Source organism: Mytilus galloprovincialis, chromosome 1, assembly GCF_965363235.1.
Source record: "Mytilus galloprovincialis chromosome 1, xbMytGall1.hap1.1, whole genome shotgun sequence".
Taxonomy (NCBI): Eukaryota; Metazoa; Mollusca; class Bivalvia; order Mytilida; family Mytilidae; genus Mytilus; species Mytilus galloprovincialis.
In genome coordinates this window covers 39,935,282-39,957,182 of record NC_134838.1, presented here as the reverse complement: position 1 = coordinate 39,957,182, position 21,901 = coordinate 39,935,282, and the positions used below count along the sequence as shown (strand labels likewise).

Genomic DNA, 21,901 nt, shown 5'->3' with positions numbered 1-21,901 from the left:
TAAATCTTTTTGGGTGGAAATGAAAGAAGAGAGGTCAAATAAATTTTTGGAGGTTGTATTTTAACTGATTTTGATATGGAATGAGTGATTAGGTCAAGTGCAAAAAGGTGATATTTACAGTTTTCGGAACATCTCTTGACTTGTCAATAGGGGTATGGATGTGTATTGGCTAAATTTGTAAAAGTGATTGCTTCAATCTTTCTGAATTTTGGATATATATTTGGACTAGGACAATACATTACACACACAAAAAATTGGACAAAAGTGCATGGTGCAATTTTTTTAATGATGCAAAAGGTTATAAAGAACTGATAGAGGAATTAATTGTGGTCTGTGGCCTAAGAGGTGCATTTCAGCAAATTTAGAATTTTTACTTTGGCATCTTTTCTGAATGATCTATTGGTATTGATTTGTCAAACTATATGAGAAGAAATGATTTTCACTTTCATTTGATAGAAATTTTGTGAAAAAGTCACTTTTCAGGTTAAATGCCTAAAATGTAGCTTTTTCACTTTTTTCACTATTTTTTCAAAAACAGCATGCTTAATTTCTCTCTGACAGTTTTTTTCTGATATCTATTTGTGTTTGTGGTATTTATTTCAGTTGTTTAACTTATTTGTGAACTCTGAACACAAAAAAAAGTAGATAAAAACATAAAAAGAGTGCAAAATGTGCTGTTTTAATAGTCTAAGTCTAACGGTCAGTATACGCAGCAGGTGAAATGTGAAGTTCTATGCACTTAAAAGTTGTATTCCAAAACAGATTGCACTGAACCTACATCAAAAACACTTATGACTGGTTGCTTAACCATTTCTGTTTTACAGACTACCTTTACTTTCTTCTGTTGGATAGCTAGTGGTTTAAATATTGGCCTTTTGAGGCTGACATTTCATTCAGTTTTTAAACAGTAAAGTTAATAAACTTTGCATCAGACCATACTGTCTGTATATATAGTTGAAAGTGACAGTCTTGTTACATCCAGGCTCCATGTTTTATCATATCTGAGCACAGATTTTAGCAAAAAGAAGTATATCTCCATCTCCCATATCATTTATATGCTTTTAAATATGCAAATGTGGGGAACGGTCTAAACTGGCAATCTGTTTTTTTAAGCATAACATTGCTAAAGACCATTTTATCCACATGCGTTATGCTATTTGAAACTTATATTTCCATCAAAAGTACATTTATAACCTGGTAAAGTTTGTTTGATAACTTAACAACTTCAGAAAATTGTGGTAAGTGAAAAATATTACATTTGATATAAGGCCTCACCCTAATTGAAAACCTCTATTTTTTGGCACAGGCTCATATAAAATTAACTTCTGGCCATTTTGCATAAGTCTGATGCATGAAATATGCTTTCTGTTGCTTTAAATAGATGTTAACTTATACATAGAGACATTAAAAAGTGTTAGTTTTGGTATCTTTTGGTTTTTAGAAGCTCAAATTTGATAGTTTTAATTGTTTTAATTCAACGCCACAATTCAGCACCCAAAATTCAGATATAAAAAATGCCACATTTTTTTTATTTGGTATCATATGGCTTTGAAACTTTGTAACCTGTTTTATAATATACTAAGCTTGAATCATGCCAAGTTTTATTAGAATTGGTCAAGTTTTAGGCCCCTAATAGGCCCAAGACCACAATTAATGACACCGCTTTTCGTTGTCCACGAATATAGTTCCTTTTAATTAGAGTGTATTTTTCCTTAATTTTTTTTCTTTCCTTTCCTCACTCATTCCTTAAATCTTTTTGGGTGGAAATGAAAGAAGAGAGGTCAAATAAATTTTTGGAGGTTGTATTTTAACTGATTTTGATATGGAATGAGTGATTAGGTCAAGTGCAAAAAGGTGATATTTACAGTTTTCGGAACATCTCTTGACTTGTCAATAGGGGTATGGATGTGTATTGGCTAAATTTGTAAAAGTGATTGCTTCAATCTTTCTGAATTTTGGATATATATTTGGACTAGGACAATACATTACACACACAAAAAATTGGACAAAAGTGCATGGTGCAATTTTTTTAATGATGCAAAAGGTTATAAAGAACTGATAGAGGAATTAATTGTGGTCTGTGGCCTAAGAGGTGCATTTCAGCAAATTTAGAATTTTTACTTTGGCATCTTTTCTGAATGATCTATTGGTATTGATTTGTCAAACTATATGAGAAGAAATGATTTTCACTTTCATTTGATAGAAATTTTGTGAAAAAGTCACTTTTCAGGTTAAATGCCTAAAATGTAGCTTTTTCACTTTTTTCACTATTTTTTCAAAAACAGCATGCTTAATTTCTCTCTGACAGTTTTTTTCTGATATCTATTTGTGTTTGTGGTATTTATTTCAGTTGTTTAACTTATTTGTGAACTCTGAACACAAAAAAAAGTAGATAAAAACATAAAAAGAGTGCAAAATGTGCTGTTTTAATAGTCTAAGTCTAACGGTCAGTATACGCAGCAGGTGAAATGTGAAGTTCTATGCACTTAAAAGTTGTATTCCAAAACAGATTGCACTGAACCTACATCAAAAACACTTATGACTGGTTGCTTAACCATTTCTGTTTTACAGACTACCTTTACTTTCTTCTGTTGGATAGCTAGTGGTTTAAATATTGGCCTTTTGAGGCTGACATTTCATTCAGTTTTTAAACAGTAAAGTTAATAAACTTTGCATCAGACCATACTGTCTGTATATATAGTTGAAAGTGACAGTCTTGTTACATCCAGGCTCCATGTTTTATCATATCTGAGCACAGATTTTAGCAAAAAGAAGTATATCTCCATCTCCCATATCATTTATATGCTTTTAAATATGCAAATGTGGGGAACGGTCTAAACTGGCAATCTGTTTTTTTAAGCATAACATTGCTAAAGACCATTTTATCCACATGCGTTATGCTATTTGAAACTTATATTTCCATCAAAAGTACATTTATAACCTGGTAAAGTTTGTTTGATAACTTAACAACTTCAGAAAATTGTGGTAAGTGAAAAATATTACATTTGATATAAGGCCTCACCCTAATTGAAAACCTCTATTTTTTGGCACAGGCTCATATAAAATTAACTTCTGGCCATTTTGCATAAGTCTGATGCATGAAATATGCTTTCTGTTGCTTTAAATAGATGTTAACTTATACATAGAGACATTAAAAAGTGTTAGTTTTGGTATCTTTTGGTTTTTAGAAGCTCAAATTTGATAGTTTTAATTGTTTTAATTCAACGCCACAATTCAGCACCCAAAATTCAGATATAAAAAATGCCACATTTTTTTTATTTGGTATCATATGGCTTTGAAACTTTGTAACCTGTTTTATAATATACTAAGCTTGAATCATGCCAAGTTTTATTAGAATTGGTCAAGTTTTAGGCCCCTAAGAGGTGCATTTCAGCAAATTTAGAATTTTTACTTTGGCATCTTTTCTGAATGATCTATTGGTATTGATTTGTCAAACTATATGAGAAGAAATGATTTTCACTTTCATTTGATAGAAATTTTGTGAAAAAGTCACTTTTCAGGTTAAATGCCTAAAATGTAGCTTTTTCACTTTTTTCACTATTTTTTCAAAAACAGCATGCTTAATTTCTCTCTGACAGTTTTTTTCTGATATCTATTTGTGTTTGTGGTATTTATTTCAGTTGTTTAACTTATTTGTGAACTCTGAACACAAAAAAAAGTAGATAAAAACATAAAAAGAGTGCAAAATGTGCTGTTTTAATAGTCTAAGTCTAACGGTCAGTATACGCAGCAGGTGAAATGTGAAGTTCTATGCACTTAAAAGTTGTATTCCAAAACAGATTGCACTGAACCTACATCAAAAACACTTATGACTGGTTGCTTAACCATTTCTGTTTTACAGACTACCTTTACTTTCTTCTGTTGGATAGCTAGTGGTTTAAATATTGGCCTTTTGAGGCTGACATTTCATTCAGTTTTTAAACAGTAAAGTTAATAAACTTTGCATCAGACCATACTGTCTGTATATATAGTTGAAAGTGACAGTCTTGTTACATCCAGGCTCCATGTTTTATCATATCTGAGCACAGATTTTAGCAAAAAGAAGTATATCTCCATCTCCCATATCATTTATATGCTTTTAAATATGCAAATGTGGGGAACGGTCTAAACTGGCAATCTGTTTTTTTAAGCATAACATTGCTAAAGACCATTTTATCCACATGCGTTATGCTATTTGAAACTTATATTTCCATCAAAAGTACATTTATAACCTGGTAAAGTTTGTTTGATAACTTAACAACTTCAGAAAATTGTGGTAAGTGAAAAATATTACATTTGATATAAGGCCTCACCCTAATTGAAAACCTCTATTTTTTGGCACAGGCTCATATAAAATTAACTTCTGGCCATTTTGCATAAGTCTGATGCATGAAATATGCTTTCTGTTGCTTTAAATAGATGTTAACTTATACATAGAGACATTAAAAAGTGTTAGTTTTGGTATCTTTTGGTTTTTAGAAGCTCAAATTTGATAGTTTTAATTGTTTTAATTCAACGCCACAATTCAGCACCCAAAATTCAGATATAAAAAATGCCACATTTTTTTTATTTGGTATCATATGGCTTTGAAACTTTGTAACCTGTTTTATAATATACTAAGCTTGAATCATGCCAAGTTTTATTAGAATTGGTCAAGTTTTAGGCCCCTAATAGGCCCAAGACCACAATTAATGACACCGCTTTTCGTTGTCCACGAATATAGTTCCTTTTAATTAGAGTGTATTTTTCCTTAATTTTTTTTCTTTCCTTTCCTCACTCATTCCTTAAATCTTTTTGGGTGGAAATGAAAGAAGAGAGGTCAAATAAATTTTTGGAGGTTGTATTTTAACTGATTTTGATATGGAATGAGTGATTAGGTCAAGTGCAAAAAGGTGATATTTACAGTTTTCGGAACATCTCTTGACTTGTCAATAGGGGTATGGATGTGTATTGGCTAAATTTGTAAAAGTGATTGCTTCAATCTTTCTGAATTTTGGATATATATTTGGACTAGGACAATACATTACACACACAAAAAATTGGACAAAAGTGCATGGTGCAATTTTTTTAATGATGCAAAAGGTTATAAAGAACTGATAGAGGAATTAATTGTGGTCTGTGGCCTAAGAGGTGCATTTCAGCAAATTTAGAATTTTTACTTTGGCATCTTTTCTGAATGATCTATTGGTATTGATTTGTCAAACTATATGAGAAGAAATGATTTTCACTTTCATTTGATAGAAATTTTGTGAAAAAGTCACTTTTCAGGTTAAATGCCTAAAATGTAGCTTTTTCACTTTTTTCACTATTTTTTCAAAAACAGCATGCTTAATTTCTCTCTGACAGTTTTTTTCTGATATCTATTTGTGTTTGTGGTATTTATTTCAGTTGTTTAACTTATTTGTGAACTCTGAACACAAAAAAAAGTAGATAAAAACATAAAAAGAGTGCAAAATGTGCTGTTTTAATAGTCTAAGTCTAACGGTCAGTATACGCAGCAGGTGAAATGTGAAGTTCTATGCACTTAAAAGTTGTATTCCAAAACAGATTGCACTGAACCTACATCAAAAACACTTATGACTGGTTGCTTAACCATTTCTGTTTTACAGACTACCTTTACTTTCTTCTGTTGGATAGCTAGTGGTTTAAATATTGGCCTTTTGAGGCTGACATTTCATTCAGTTTTTAAACAGTAAAGTTAATAAACTTTGCATCAGACCATACTGTCTGTATATATAGTTGAAAGTGACAGTCTTGTTACATCCAGGCTCCATGTTTTATCATATCTGAGCACAGATTTTAGCAAAAAGAAGTATATCTCCATCTCCCATATCATTTATATGCTTTTAAATATGCAAATGTGGGGAACGGTCTAAACTGGCAATCTGTTTTTTTAAGCATAACATTGCTAAAGACCATTTTATCCACATGCGTTATGCTATTTGAAACTTATATTTCCATCAAAAGTACATTTATAACCTGGTAAAGTTTGTTTGATAACTTAACAACTTCAGAAAATTGTGGTAAGTGAAAAATATTACATTTGATATAAGGCCTCACCCTAATTGAAAACCTCTATTTTTTGGCACAGGCTCATATAAAATTAACTTCTGGCCATTTTGCATAAGTCTGATGCATGAAATATGCTTTCTGTTGCTTTAAATAGATGTTAACTTATACATAGAGACATTAAAAAGTGTTAGTTTTGGTATCTTTTGGTTTTTAGAAGCTCAAATTTGATAGTTTTAATTGTTTTAATTCAACGCCACAATTCAGCACCCAAAATTCAGATATAAAAAATGCCACATTTTTTTTATTTGGTATCATATGGCTTTGAAACTTTGTAACCTGTTTTATAATATACTAAGCTTGAATCATGCCAAGTTTTATTAGAATTGGTCAAGTTTTAGGCCCCTAATAGGCCCAAGACCACAATTAATGACACCGCTTTTCGTTGTCCACGAATATAGTTCCTTTTAATTAGAGTGTATTTTTCCTTAATTTTTTTTCTTTCCTTTCCTCACTCATTCCTTAAATCTTTTTGGGTGGAAATGAAAGAAGAGAGGTCAAATAAATTTTTGGAGGTTGTATTTTAACTGATTTTGATATGGAATGAGTGATTAGGTCAAGTGCAAAAAGGTGATATTTACAGTTTTCGGAACATCTCTTGACTTGTCAATAGGGGTATGGATGTGTATTGGCTAAATTTGTAAAAGTGATTGCTTCAATCTTTCTGAATTTTGGATATATATTTGGACTAGGACAATACATTACACACACAAAAAATTGGACAAAAGTGCATGGTGCAATTTTTTTAATGATGCAAAAGGTTATAAAGAACTGATAGAGGAATTAATTGTGGTCTGTGGCCTAAGAGGTGCATTTCAGCAAATTTAGAATTTTTACTTTGGCATCTTTTCTGAATGATCTATTGGTATTGATTTGTCAAACTATATGAGAAGAAATGATTTTCACTTTCATTTGATAGAAATTTTGTGAAAAAGTCACTTTTCAGGTTAAATGCCTAAAATGTAGCTTTTTCACTTTTTTCACTATTTTTTCAAAAACAGCATGCTTAATTTCTCTCTGACAGTTTTTTTCTGATATCTATTTGTGTTTGTGGTATTTATTTCAGTTGTTTAACTTATTTGTGAACTCTGAACACAAAAAAAAGTAGATAAAAACATAAAAAGAGTGCAAAATGTGCTGTTTTAATAGTCTAAGTCTAACGGTCAGTATACGCAGCAGGTGAAATGTGAAGTTCTATGCACTTAAAAGTTGTATTCCAAAACAGATTGCACTGAACCTACATCAAAAACACTTATGACTGGTTGCTTAACCATTTCTGTTTTACAGACTACCTTTACTTTCTTCTGTTGGATAGCTAGTGGTTTAAATATTGGCCTTTTGAGGCTGACATTTCATTCAGTTTTTAAACAGTAAAGTTAATAAACTTTGCATCAGACCATACTGTCTGTATATATAGTTGAAAGTGACAGTCTTGTTACATCCAGGCTCCATGTTTTATCATATCTGAGCACAGATTTTAGCAAAAAGAAGTATATCTCCATCTCCCATATCATTTATATGCTTTTAAATATGCAAATGTGGGGAACGGTCTAAACTGGCAATCTGTTTTTTTAAGCATAACATTGCTAAAGACCATTTTATCCACATGCGTTATGCTATTTGAAACTTATATTTCCATCAAAAGTACATTTATAACCTGGTAAAGTTTGTTTGATAACTTAACAACTTCAGAAAATTGTGGTAAGTGAAAAATATTACATTTGATATAAGGCCTCACCCTAATTGAAAACCTCTATTTTTTGGCACAGGCTCATATAAAATTAACTTCTGGCCATTTTGCATAAGTCTGATGCATGAAATATGCTTTCTGTTGCTTTAAATAGATGTTAACTTATACATAGAGACATTAAAAAGTGTTAGTTTTGGTATCTTTTGGTTTTTAGAAGCTCAAATTTGATAGTTTTAATTGTTTTAATTCAACGCCACAATTCAGCACCCAAAATTCAGATATAAAAAATGCCACATTTTTTTTATTTGGTATCATATGGCTTTGAAACTTTGTAACCTGTTTTATAATATACTAAGCTTGAATCATGCCAAGTTTTATTAGAATTGGTCAAGTTTTAGGCCCCTAATAGGCCCAAGACCACAATTAATGACACCGCTTTTCGTTGTCCACGAATATAGTTCCTTTTAATTAGAGTGTATTTTTCCTTAATTTTTTTTCTTTCCTTTCCTCACTCATTCCTTAAATCTTTTTGGGTGGAAATGAAAGAAGAGAGGTCAAATAAATTTTTGGAGGTTGTATTTTAACTGATTTTGATATGGAATGAGTGATTAGGTCAAGTGCAAAAAGGTGATATTTACAGTTTTCGGAACATCTCTTGACTTGTCAATAGGGGTATGGATGTGTATTGGCTAAATTTGTAAAAGTGATTGCTTCAATCTTTCTGAATTTTGGTTATATATTTGGACTAGGACAATACATTACACACACAAAAAATTGGACAAAAGTGCATGGTGCAATTTTTTTAATGATGCAAAAGGTTATAAAGAACTGATAGAGGAATTAATTGTGGTCTGTGGCCTATTATATGTCTCTGCTATGAAACCTAAGCCCGAGGTAAAAAAAAAACTACGGTCGAGTAAGTAAATTTTTACTTGCAGCAAAATATCAAGTTCGGTGACACCATTTTATTTTTATTTTCTTAAAAGATATTTTAAAACCTATCTTTTCATATTTTATTTTAAAATTCTATCTCATAGATTTCTTTCTGCAAAATGTATTTTTCATGAACAAAGGAAGCAAATTTCGGCAATTTTGAACGGCACGTAGCTTGACTGAAAATAGCACGGTGACCCATTCTTTTTATTATAGTTTTGAAAAAAGGATATATAGTTAAATCTTATGTGATTTTGGCTAAGTATTAGAAAATTCTATAATGGCTGAGGAAATCTACCGACGGTCTACCTCAAATCTATGTCATACGGTTTTGGTGCGTTATCTGTACCTGTATTTCCCACATTTGTATCTGTATCTGTATTTCCCACATTTGTATATGGATGGCTACGTCCTTTCGGCTATCCGTGATCGTACGGCTGGTAAAATATACCCACACTATGATACTAACTATAACTGCTTAAGGTCAAGTGACAGTAAGCGGGCTATCATGGTCACAGATTTTGCTAACATTCGGCTAATTGAACTTATAGGGGGAAAATGCATTTACCTCTTCTGTTTTCTGAAACAGGCGACTATTTGTGTCTTTCAAAACACTGGCATACAATTGACGAAAATGTTTTTAAGTTTGTCCAAAAATCATAAAATCTTCAATTTCATATCCATAGTTTTTATTTTATTTATTTTTTATTTATATAATGAAATTATATTTACTTATTAAAAAAGGAATTGGGATAATATGCTGGTTTCTCTTGATTAAAATAACGAAACTGTATGCGATGGGCAATTGTATTAGGCCTCAGCTCCAGGTGAGCTGATTTTTATGTCCGGAAATGCATATCCGTTCCGTCACGGAATGTTTACCCACCTGTCACAGAGATGTTTTATTATTTTTTACGTTTGACAAAACCTTCGATTGATCTCATTCCATATTCAAGAAGGAAAGAAAACCCAAACATTCCAGCGGTGAAACCTTGCTATTTTATGAGAAGCTACATGCCTGAATATCCTCGATATGACATGAAATAACAGAGACTGATGTAAACAAACACACAGATAATATAAATTGTTAATTATAAACAGTCCCGCTTTGCTAATGATCTCTTTAAATTTATGATCACCTGTTCAGCCTCCATAATCTGGTAGTAACATCAAGGTGAAAGTACTGTTTTTATTTAACAGACATAATGGAAATATTTAGTGCCATCTCAGATTTTGTTTCACCTGATACAGATGGTTCACAGAATATACTGTCGTTTAAGAAAGGTGACAAATTTGAAATATTTGATGTAAACAAAACCGGTGCTGAATGGTGGGGAGCAAGAGCTGTTTCTGACAACACAGTTGGATATGTTCCATCAAAATATATGAAGGTTTGTAACATTTTTCACAAAACACACTAAAGACATACAGGAATAGAAAATAGAAAATTTAAATGATACAATAAAACAGTTCATGCAAACATATTTAATTTATTTGACTCTATGATTCCTCTATTCTAGCTGTAGTCTAGTCCAAATAATTTTAACAAATGGCAAGGCTATTTTAATTTTTTTCTGGGACGAAGGCTGTAGTCCAAAAATTATGACGTCCTGAAAGACCATTAGTATTATACTTTTTTTTTGTGATGCCTTACAGAACTGTCTGGTCTGCAAATTGTCAAAACATATTACAAGACCCATAAGAGCTACAGTTCCGTAGCTAACTCTATTCATGCTATTTTAAACCTTAAACGTCATACATGTACGTACATGTACATGTGTATACACATATAAAATTAAAGTGCCTAGATAAACCAACCTAACAATTCTTTACTGGAGGGGATAGGACCTTTATCGGGACTCTGGCGGGATCAGGTGTTTTTAAGCTCTGGATTTCGGGATTGACCCTTATTGGATCCGGGAATTCTTTTTACTAATTTCGGGTTGTCAGGCTTTAAATATATTTAAATTGGGGATTTCAGGATCAGGACCCCTCCTACCCCCTATTTACTTCCTCCCAGACCGATATGGAACCTCTGCTTTTCACTTCTCACTTCTACGGCAACACCGCCAAGCATTGCGCAGATGCCTTATCCACTCCTCTAACATACATGTATATATATATGTTTATATTAGGTTATATGACCATTGGCAGTCTTTGGAGGTAACCTCGATAGTTTATTAGATCGATGGCGTCCAGACTAAAATTCACATCATAAATTGTTGGACTTTTTGTAATTTGGATATAAATCAAATTGAGAAATTGAGTCAAATCAATGAACATGAATTTGACGGCTAATGCTGTTTTAAATTGTTCATTATCTTGCTGAAAATAAAAAAAATGTAACAATAATAATTCTTAACCATAAAAAATCTTTAAAATGACATTTGTGTTTAAAAAATGCTTATTATTTTCTTAATAAAGATAACTTTTATTAATTAATAATGTAAATGTATTCAAATGTGCTGTGTGTAGATTGAGACACATGAAGATATTTGTACTTTTGTTATTAACTGTCTTTTTGATGCAATGATGGTAACAGGTGTACTCCAATTCTGATGAGCTTGGCATTGAAATGTGCAATGTATAAATTTAGTGTTTTTGTGGTAAAATTAGTATCTAATATTTTGACTGACAGATTGCCTGAGATGACAGGAAATGTTAAATAGGTCTTACATCAACATTAAGCACCCAAATCTTGTACTTTGACTGATTTATGACATTTTGTTTTTACCTTATAGATGATAAATTAGAGATTAAAGTCCTTGTTAAAGTTGTCTTGTAACCACACCCTTCTGTTGTCAGCATGTTTTGTCTAGTTGAAAAGATATCTTTATCCGTTAGAAATACAGTAGGATTTTTTCTACATGTATTAGTATCAAGAAAATGGACGGCATGTAAAATAATGTATCAAATAAATAACTCTTTTTTTTTGCTAGGGAACATACTACAATGTAAATGGGCAGACTACGGCAGACTTCGGCTGTTGTCTGCTCTATGGTCGGGTTGTTGTCGCTTTGACACATTCCCAATTTCCTTTCTCAATTTTAAATTTTACATGTATTGTATTCAAGATCTTATCTAAAAGATCTCTTTACTCTAACTCCCAAAAAAAATATGGGTAAGTAAAATTGTCATTTTCATGACCCATTTGTCAGGTTTAATTTACAGCTTGTCTCTACCAATCATGATGGTGTTGCGTGGTCCATTAATACATCTTGCATTCAAACTTCTGGCAAATATTGTTGCTTGATACATATAGCAGCAGCTAATATAACAAATATGATTAGGACTATAACATGTCAATAAGATGTTAATATACCATGCTTTTTATACGACCGCAAAATTTGAAAATTTTTTCGTCGTATATTGCTATCACGTTGGCGTCGTCGTCGTCCGAATACTTTTAGTTTTCGCACTCTAACTTTATTTCTAACTTCAAGCTTAAGCTGGTCAGGTTTTGCTCTTACTCCATAATCATGCCACTTTCTCAGCAGAGATCAAACTCACAAGCTCCTAAGTAGTGGCAAGCATGTCACCACTAAATGACAGAGATTGATGAAATATTGTTGACCTATCATTTAAAGTTGAGGAATGGACATGATTCTGTTGCTATATCTGAATTCGCATAGCATGAAAATGAGGTCAATTTCAGCTACACAAAATTTTTTGTCACTTTAGGTTAAATATATTAAGAAATTTTGCAAATGTCTAAAGCCACTATTAAGTTTTCATAATCACTGCATGCTAGGAATGTAAAACCAAAGTTTCAACTTCATGTACATGTATGTAAATTGATTTGCATATATATATGACATGTACAAGACAAAAGCAAATTTCATAATTAAAAATAATTCCAAGTTGAAATAATAGCCTTTTATATTTTAACACCTTGAAAGTATAAAGCATATACATGTAAGGTGATGTTAAGCTGAAATGTTTGCAGATTATTTTGTTCCTATATTTTGTAATTTAAATTGTAAAAGTATCCTGACCTAAACACTAAATACATCAACTTCACAATTGATAAGAATGTTTAACGTGATATACATTTGTAGTTGTCATGTTTTTAGTTGCTTAAGATATTCTGCTGATTTTGCAAATACTAAAAAGCAATTTTTTTTTAATCCAAACTTTGAAAGTTCAAGAAAAGTTGTTTATTTTTCTGACTTTTTGTGAGATTGAACATGCTTAAGATCAAATTAGTGATTTATTTGCTTATGGTATAGTTGAACATTACTTAAACAAAAGCAAGTTTTAACGGAACATCTTTAAACAAATTTATGTTTCAAGCTACAAAATTTTCATCAGCACAACTCAATTCTTAAAGTCAGCCCTGGAAAATTTGTTTTAGGTTTAAGAGTCAAATTATTGAATTACTATTTAGGAAAAACATGAACTATGGCTTTGTCGTAAATACAGATCAAAGGCTGATTCTGTTTATCATGTAATAAGGTTGGTTAGAAATAAACTAACCTCCAAGGAAATGTCAGGTGAAATACAGGGGAAGGAGTCTGCAGTACCTGTGGTATTTTAACAGCTTTTAGATTAAACCTTGATACAGCAGTATATAAACATGATAAACAGGATATAGTGTTGTGAAGCTCTAGTAAATACCTATGTATAATAGATATGTCAGTTTCTTCTAATCCCTACCCTTCAATCCAAATAAGATTACACAATAATGAATTAGAGTTGCCCTTTATGTAAACAAAATTTTTAACTTGAAGTTTTTTTTTAGAACTTTACATAATTATACTTACGTTTCACCCAATTTATTTGAGGTTTCGTCAACATTTATATGTTTAGGAAGTTTATTTATATACTAAACATCCTTGAATAGGAAGTTGTACAATTTAATCTTTTAACTCTCCCAAGAAAAGAAAAAAACCACTTACATTTGAATGTAAGTTTTAATTTTTATACTTATTTCACACAAGGACGTCTATTAGAAGTATGTAATACATTTGTAGTTATACATAGTCATACATCCCTTTTGCTGTCTCTCTTTAAATGATTTTAATTAATTCATAATTTGGGGCATGATCTGTGTCCCATGGACACATTCCCTATTTATTTGTTGCTGCTTTATGTGCATTGTATCTCATCTTAAATCACCACAAATGCATTTTGGTTCATTGGTATGGCCAGTGTTATTCAGAAGGATATAGAGGCCAAGTAAATGAATTTTAGGGGCAACCTTAATCCTTCCTGGGTCCAAATCCTTTCTAAATTGAATAAATTGAATACTACATGTATATTTTAAAGCACCAGCTGTCAGCTGTTTGAAACAAATTCAATATCTTTTTGTAGATGCTTGTAAATTATATTATAACAAATACTTGTATTCCTATTTCAGTTTGAAGAAAGGAAAATTATTACATATACTTGTATTCCTATTTCAGTTTGAAGAGAAAAAAATTATTACATATACTTGTATTCCTATTTCAGTTTGAAGAAAGGAAGATAGGAAAGCTGATCTCAGAAGATATAAAGGTAAGTTATGTTTCTCCTCGTGGAGACAAAGACATTCATGTGTGTATACCTACCTACCTAGTCCTTATTATGCCTGGAGTCACATAGGGCAAGGTCTAGATCTAATGCATCTGTGTATATTGCATGTAAATTTTTTACAAGAATATTATATTGTACATTAAGTTGATCTAAATATTTGTACATGCTATACATTATTAAAGGTATCATTTTCCAACTTTTTAAAGAGTACCTTCTCATCCTTTCCTGATTCTAATCAACAATTAATTTCACTGATACATTACACAGAAGTGGAGACTTTATATGGTATCTTTTTATTACATCTTCTTAAAGTGATATTTAGAAGTGAGCAACATGATATATTTGTCATAAACTGTTATTAAAAGAGTTCAAGGTCTGGTACAAAACATTTGGATAAGATTGAGATATTACATGCACTAGTGCAATTAAATTGGTGCACACATTGAACGAATTGCTTCCAGGATACATGAATGTCAAGACATCAGTTGGAGGGACTTCAAATAGTAAATATCTTTACAAGAGATCTCATTTTTGGACTCTTGGTAAAAAAACTGTACTCAGTACCTTGAGTACAAATATAAAATCTAATTTTAAGAGTGGTTGAATTCTGAGTTGTTGATAATCTAATAAAAATCTTTGTAACTGCAAGTGGTCAGAGGTTATAGTCATTAAACTTTTGAGTATGCTTATCATTCTCAGAATAAGAAATCTACCAATCAAACAACTTGATAAGGGTTTTTAGGCTTTAATTTTTTAACTGAACTGAGTAAAGTTATATCACTGGAAGACCAGATCTCCTCCACTTTTGTATTATTATACTATCCTTTTCACGTTCACAATTATTTGAATATATATGGTAATAATATGATAATGGTCTTGCATTAGTAACATAGTTCAGAATTTGTGCCCCATTTTTCTTGAATCTGAATTAAACTCATCAAGACAACATAAATCAGGTATATGCTACATGTTTTGCTCTAGTTTGTAGTATTTCATGAATTAAATTTTCGTTTATTTCTTCATTCAATTTCATGTGTGTGTCCAGGCATATTTTGGTATATAACGATGGTCAGGTTCAAACATAATTGAAATCAGGTGTAGAGGGCGATCTGGTACAAGTGCGTAGATTCAAGTTCAGATAAACCTTGTTTCACCCTTGTGTTCAATGGGTTCTGTAATTTTATATTGTTGTACTTGCATTGTTCAATGAAGAGCTTGTTTATTTCAAATGGTAATTATGTTTGAATGGTTAGTTAAGTGCCAGATGAGAAACATTGTTTGGTTTAGAATGTTTTTTTTTATTTCATGATATGGATGCTGCTTTGAGAAAAAATAATTGGAACTTTGGACAGATGTAATTTTTTTCTAATAGAAGTGCTGTAAAGATGATGCTTTGAGAAAAAAATAGATTGTGAATTTGACCAGATGTGGTAGATGGCCTCATTTCACATCTACAATTTATCAACCAATTAATATAAGGTGACTAAAAGAAATAAAAAAAGCACTTATAATGTGATAATGTTGTTCTGACAATCAATTCTAATCCAAAATAAGTAGCTTGAGGCAATCCTGCTAGATAATTGATTACAAAATATAATTAGTTTTAGATAAAAAGTTTGAAAGACTTGATGATGATGATGAATGGCTGCTTAACGTCCAGTGGCAAATTAATATGAATATTCAGGACAAGATGTAATATAAATATTAACCCTGCTTTCTACTGGACCAAAACGCTGATTTGGATTTAAAAATGTGCTAGTTTACAACAGTCTGCAGGAAGACAGGTCTCTCTACTAATAAACAATATTCAGACTCAGAGCTGACCAGTTTTTGCTCTTTCTCCTAAATCCTGCATGCTTAGCGAAGAAGCAGTTAATACCAATTTTAAAGTCTTTGCTTTAACCCAAGCCAAAGGTTAAACCTAAAACCTTCAACACTTGCGGAAACATGCTGCAACCAAGGTGTTCAAGGGAGACTTGAAGCCTCCTTTTAACTGGTGCAGTATACATGTAGAATTACTGCAAACATGCTCTAAATCAGCAAGCAAGATGTTTTGTTGCACATTCAGTGAACTTTAAAATATTGATTTTCATTTATAAAGGTTAAGCATATTGAAAATTTCGTCCATGGTCCTATGTAGCTGCTTTTAAAACCCTACTAATCACGCAACTGATAACCCATGGCTGATTGGTTTGGCTTATCAAATTCTGACCAATCATTAGTGAAAATATCAAATCATCTTGAAGTTGATTAAACTCTTTTATAGATATATATTAACACTTGAAAAACGTAAATGAAACATTTATGACTGAGTTAACTTTACTAATGGAAAACAGTGTTGCTGTCCTACAGAATAATGAATTTGACACTTGGTTGAATGGCCAAACATCATTTTATTGAACCATACATGTATATTTGAATGAATATTCATAATTGTTCTAAATCTACATATACTTATGTCATTACTCCTTTATATGGACCATTGGTATTGAATTTCAGAATCCTATCATGACAAAGATCATGTCCCCCAGTTACTATGACAATATCTATAAATTGTTGAATAATTTCATCTTTTGAAGTATTCATCTTGCTTGATAACCCAACTATGTATTGTTACTATATGTATATGTTTTGGTTGTCAGTTTTTTATAATAAAAAAAAAATTGACTTTCCATCATATGTTTTTTTATGACATGTTAAATTAGGTGTTATAGATGCTGATGGATCATATTAAAGCAGCTTATATTTATACCAGGATGACCTAGCTTATATATCAAATGAATAATTAATGATAATATATCATCTATAATCTTATATCAGAGGTATTACACTGAAAATGAAATACTTTCTTGTAGGAAAAAAACATATAGACTTGTAATGAAAATTGAAAATGAGAAAAAGATCAATGTATTATATTCAATTCAAATATTTATTGTCTTATAAACTCTGAACAATAAGTTTGTAACAAATAATATAAACATACACAAAATACATTTAACAAACAAAACCATAAAAACAAAAAAAGCAAAAAAGCAAAACAATCTATCTATATGATATATAAATATATTTTGTAAATAAATCAAGAGTCCCCTGTCCTTAGTTCTAATGCCTGTTTAAAATAGGACCCTAAACTTTCTACTTCTTTTGAGGTTGATGGACAAACAAGGCCGTAACTACCTATGAGGCAGGGGAGGCCAGGGGAGGCAACTGCCTCCCCTGAATTTTCTACACCAAATTTTTTTTTGAAGTAATAAAATAAAATATTGACAATATGTACTCAAGAACTTGAATTTATATTATAAACAACACAAGTTTACAGTTTTAACAGTGTTATCATGATACGTGATATGTCTGTCATTTTTCTGATTTTTGATCGAAAGTGAACTGTTTCAGTATTCCTTTTTTTCGTGTGGCCGTCCGTCTGTTATTCAGTATTGAGAGGGTCAGTATTCGGACGAGAACACATATGAAACTTTGCTTTCGATAATTTTGAATAAAAACTTAACTATTCACATTTATTTGGGGGCTCAATTAAGCAGAGGAAGTTCCTTTTGTATTGTAAATCTTTTAAGGTATCGGAAATTCGTTACCGGCTGAATCAGCTGTTGGATCATTTTTTTAAGTCTCCCGATCGTATGAGAACATTATGGTCAATGCCTAAGTAGGTAACCATCCGTTGTAGCAGGGACTTTCTATACTAAGTATATACTAGACTAGTATAGAAAGTCCCTGGTTGTAGTTATATAGATGTCTGTTCAGCTTTCAACAAAATTGAAATTCAAGATCCTCGATAAAACAAAAATATATCTTGCGTTCTATAATCTTGCTTTATATGTTTTTTGAACTTACCAGTTTCTAAAAAAAATATCTTACAGATAATAATTGTTTGCATGAAAATTGCTCCAAGGATCCAGCAAAACTGATCTTTCTTAAAGTAAGGAAACCGAAGGAAAACGGGTAATTTTTAGCCATATCATTTGAGAAAAAAATCTGCGGTCACAATGTATTTAATGTTAACAATTATAGGTCAAAGTACGGCCTTCAAGATGGAGACTTGGCTCACCCCGAACAACAATCTCAGCTTGTTTTTGCATAAAAGTTGCTTCCAGGTTCAAGCAATACTGATGTTTCTTAAAGTAAGGAAATCGAAGGGAAACGGGTCATTTTTAGCCAATGACTGAGAGAAAAAAATCAGCGAGGGTGGGGGATGCGCCCCTAACCCATATCTATTGGGGCCTCAATCGGCGGCCCCAAAACCCCTGCCTCCCCTGAATTCGAACCCTAGTTACGGCCCTGACAAAGAAGATATTTAATTTTTTCATTTTCTTGCCAGGACATAAAATCTGGCATATGTTTAATTACATTTCCTATAAAGTTATCTCTTAGTTTAGCAATTTTTTTGCAGTATAAAATAAAATGGGCTTCATCCTCCATTGTATTACAGGATGTGCATAGTCTTTTTTCTCTAGGTATTTTTAAATGTCTTCCTTTTTCTATCATTAAATTATGATCGCTAATTCTCATTTTTGTTATGTTACTTCTCTTTTCAAAAGATTTACAGTTTAAGTAGTTTTCCATTTCTAAATTTTGCTTTAAACTTTTATATGAATACAATTTACTTTTTTTATCTATTTTTTCAAATTTTTGTTCAAATATATTTGTGTAGAAATTTAAGAATTGATGTTTTAAGTTTTTTTTTAACAACTTTGAGTAATTTTTTCTTTTGTTTCCCTCAATAATGGATACGTCCATGTTTACCTCTTTCAAAATATTTTTAACATATGTAAACCAGGTATATAGCAATCTGAATTATCTAAACTTTTAGAATTCTAAGATTTTCAAAATAACCTATGCATTTAGTTTTTTTTATATGGTGTCTGAATTCAGGATCTTATTGGAAAAAAGATCATGATCCCAGTTAGTATGGCAGTCATGAATGTCTATAAATTGTAGGTCTTTTGAAGCATATATCTTGCTTGATAATGCAATATTGTGTTGTCAATATGTTTTCTTGTCTGTAGTGTAAGATTTTATAGAAAATCTTGAAAAATAATAATATATCATCTTCTTTTATGTCAGTTTTTTTTATACTGAAAATATACTGCTTCCCTTGCAAAAATCATGTAGACTTGTATGTTTGTAATGTGAGAAAAAAATGGGAAAATGTGCTGTCTGTGTAAGATTTATCTATTGTCATGAAATTAAGTATAAAAACTAATACATGTACATGTATTGCAATCTGTACAGAAAATGACTTTTAAGTCAGATCAGTACATTTAACCTTGGGGAAAAAAATAGTTTAGTAAAATATTTTGAAAGTTATTTATTTTCAAATAATTTCTAACCTATAAAAACACTGGCCCTTTTTGTTTTGTTTTCTAGTTTACCTATTTAGATTTAAGCCTGTGTATAAAAAGGATAAATGTTTACATATATATATATATATCAAAAGCATTTTAATATGTTTACTCTTGATTGCATATACTATGAATGAATTATTGAAAATAAATAGTAAAATTTGTGTCATCAAAAATATTTTCCTGACATAAGATGCAATGATGGGCATGTCTAATATAGTTAAACATGTATATGAATGTATATATAAGAAAATGTAAATGCTGTCCTTTGTGAAACCCTGCATATCTAAAATAACATTTGATGGTAATTTTATTTTTGATTAATTAAGAAGACTCTACATTAAAAGAGTTTATTTTTTTCGGTATTCTATAAAGCTCTCACCTTTTAAAGATGATAATGGACATTATGACTTGACCATACTGATTCACATTATTTAAACAGCTTGTAAACAGACAGTTGGTCAAGCAACACAAGTTTGTAGAGTTTCAATCTGCAAGAATTCTCCTCACGTAATTGGGCCCACCTATTGTTACCGTTCACGGTCTAGCAATTTGAATGTCATTTAGACTTACCTGTTCAGTTAGAGGCTATGATACTTTGTTTATCTTGGACTATAAAGTTTAAATTGTAATTTGTCCGGTACACTGTTAGAGATGTAATTGAATTTAAAATCATATTCATAATAAATCTGAGGAAGAAGGAGTATACTGTGGATTAACTGTTTTTTTTTTTAAATTTGCATTGTGGAAGCAAAAATTAGGAAGATAATTTTATCCAGGGAGAATTCATTCACTAGATTAATAATACAGTATTATAAATTAGAGAAAGCAAGGATATTTCAAAAATCAAAGACATTGTGACTTTTTCTGAAGACAGAAATATTTTGAGGATTTAAAAAAAAAATCGTTAACATTTAGCCATGATTAGCTCACGATCCAGAAGTCTGTATAATCGGAGGGGAGAACCAAAGATATATCCCCCAGCTAGAGCGGGAACATTGATTTACAAGGTATATTTTTATTCTATCTGCCTGTTAATTATATATTCCAGAATCTGGTCATTTCCTGTTTGGTCTGATGTTCGTAACAGTTCACTTAGTTATACCAATTTATGTCAGAACTTGTTGTAAAAGAGTAACAGCTTTTAACATAACAATCCATCAATGTTTTTAGTATGTTGGAATTAATGCAATAGTTGTGTTTTTAAGTTCGTCTATATGTTAATGACAAATACCTTGAAATTGATCACCATAGCAACGGTTGAAGAAGTAAAGTAAAATCTGAAAATGATTTACTGAAAAATATTGATTTAAAGAAAAATGCTTGACACTGAATATTTATATTCTAGTTTGGTCAAAGAATAGATTTGTTATATTTGTAATACAAGCCTACGTCTTTCCAAAATTTTTATTTGCTTAGTACTTTAAGCACTAAACCATATTTAAGAAGCTTTTATCTTTTTAAGAAAGTTTCTCCTCAAAGATTTAATTTTAGTCAATTTTTTTAGAATTAAATGTCATTTTCAACACAGTACACTTGAATCTTTGAACTATTTATCTTAAATATTTTATTGACTTTTTGAATTTGGCAGAGGTTGTTATGTACAAATGTAATATAGATTTTTGTATACTTATGTTCTGATTAAGCTATTTGAGTTCCCCATTGTGAATTTTCACCAGTAGTATATTGAAATTTATTTAACCTATTGGTAGGAAAAAAAAGATGAGAAGATTTAAGAACTGGTAGATTTTTATAGCTGACTTTACGGTTTTGGCTTTGCTCATTTTTGAAGGCTGTACGGTGACCTATAGTTTTAATTTCTGTGTCATTTAGTCACTTGTGGAGAGTTGTCTCATTGGCAGTCATACCAAATCTTCTTATATTTATATTAATAGACAGCAGCCCTTCTTTTAATTATATCAATAGACAGCAGCCCAACTACACAATAAACCAAAAGCATGCATTTGCTATTGCAATTCTTACTCGTTGATATCCTTACTTTGATAAGGAGACCTATAATCATGTTGGTTCTTCTGAATGCCATGAAATTGAATTTTGAATAAAAGTTTTGTAACTCTAAACTTCTAAAGTCATTTTAAATTAACCGTAGGTTAAGACTATTATTACCATAATTTATACCTATTACATTAATTTTATCATCGTGATGAAGACAGGGTGTCACTTTCTTTGGACACCACATTATACTTACTGTTTGTGGTAAACTATACAAAAGAACTATATGGTTTAGAATTTAAACCCCATTTATCACCTTATCTTAGCAACTTTGGCGGATTTGTGATACATCTCTTTATTTCTGCATTTGAATTTTCTATAAAAA

At 31.0% G+C, this 21,901-nt stretch overlaps 1 protein-coding gene across 3 annotated transcripts in view; it reads left to right on the top strand.

Moving 5' to 3' along the window:
• The first annotated feature begins 9,581 nt into the window (after positions 1-9,581).
• LOC143074178 (uncharacterized) overlaps positions 9,582-21,901 on the top strand; it is a 40,504-nt gene continuing 28,184 nt past the window's right edge. For 2 of the 3 annotated variants that reach the window (XM_076249736.1, XM_076249728.1), the window contains exons 1-2: positions 9,582-10,083; positions 14,144-14,188. In XM_076249736.1, the coding sequence (XP_076105851.1) occupies positions 9,898-10,083; positions 14,144-14,188 (231 nt within the window). In that variant the 5' untranslated portion in view covers positions 9,582-9,897. Of the gene's footprint in view, positions 10,084-14,143; positions 14,189-20,423; positions 20,574-21,901 lie in introns of those variants that run through there. The other variant, XM_076249741.1, reaches the window with a different exon arrangement.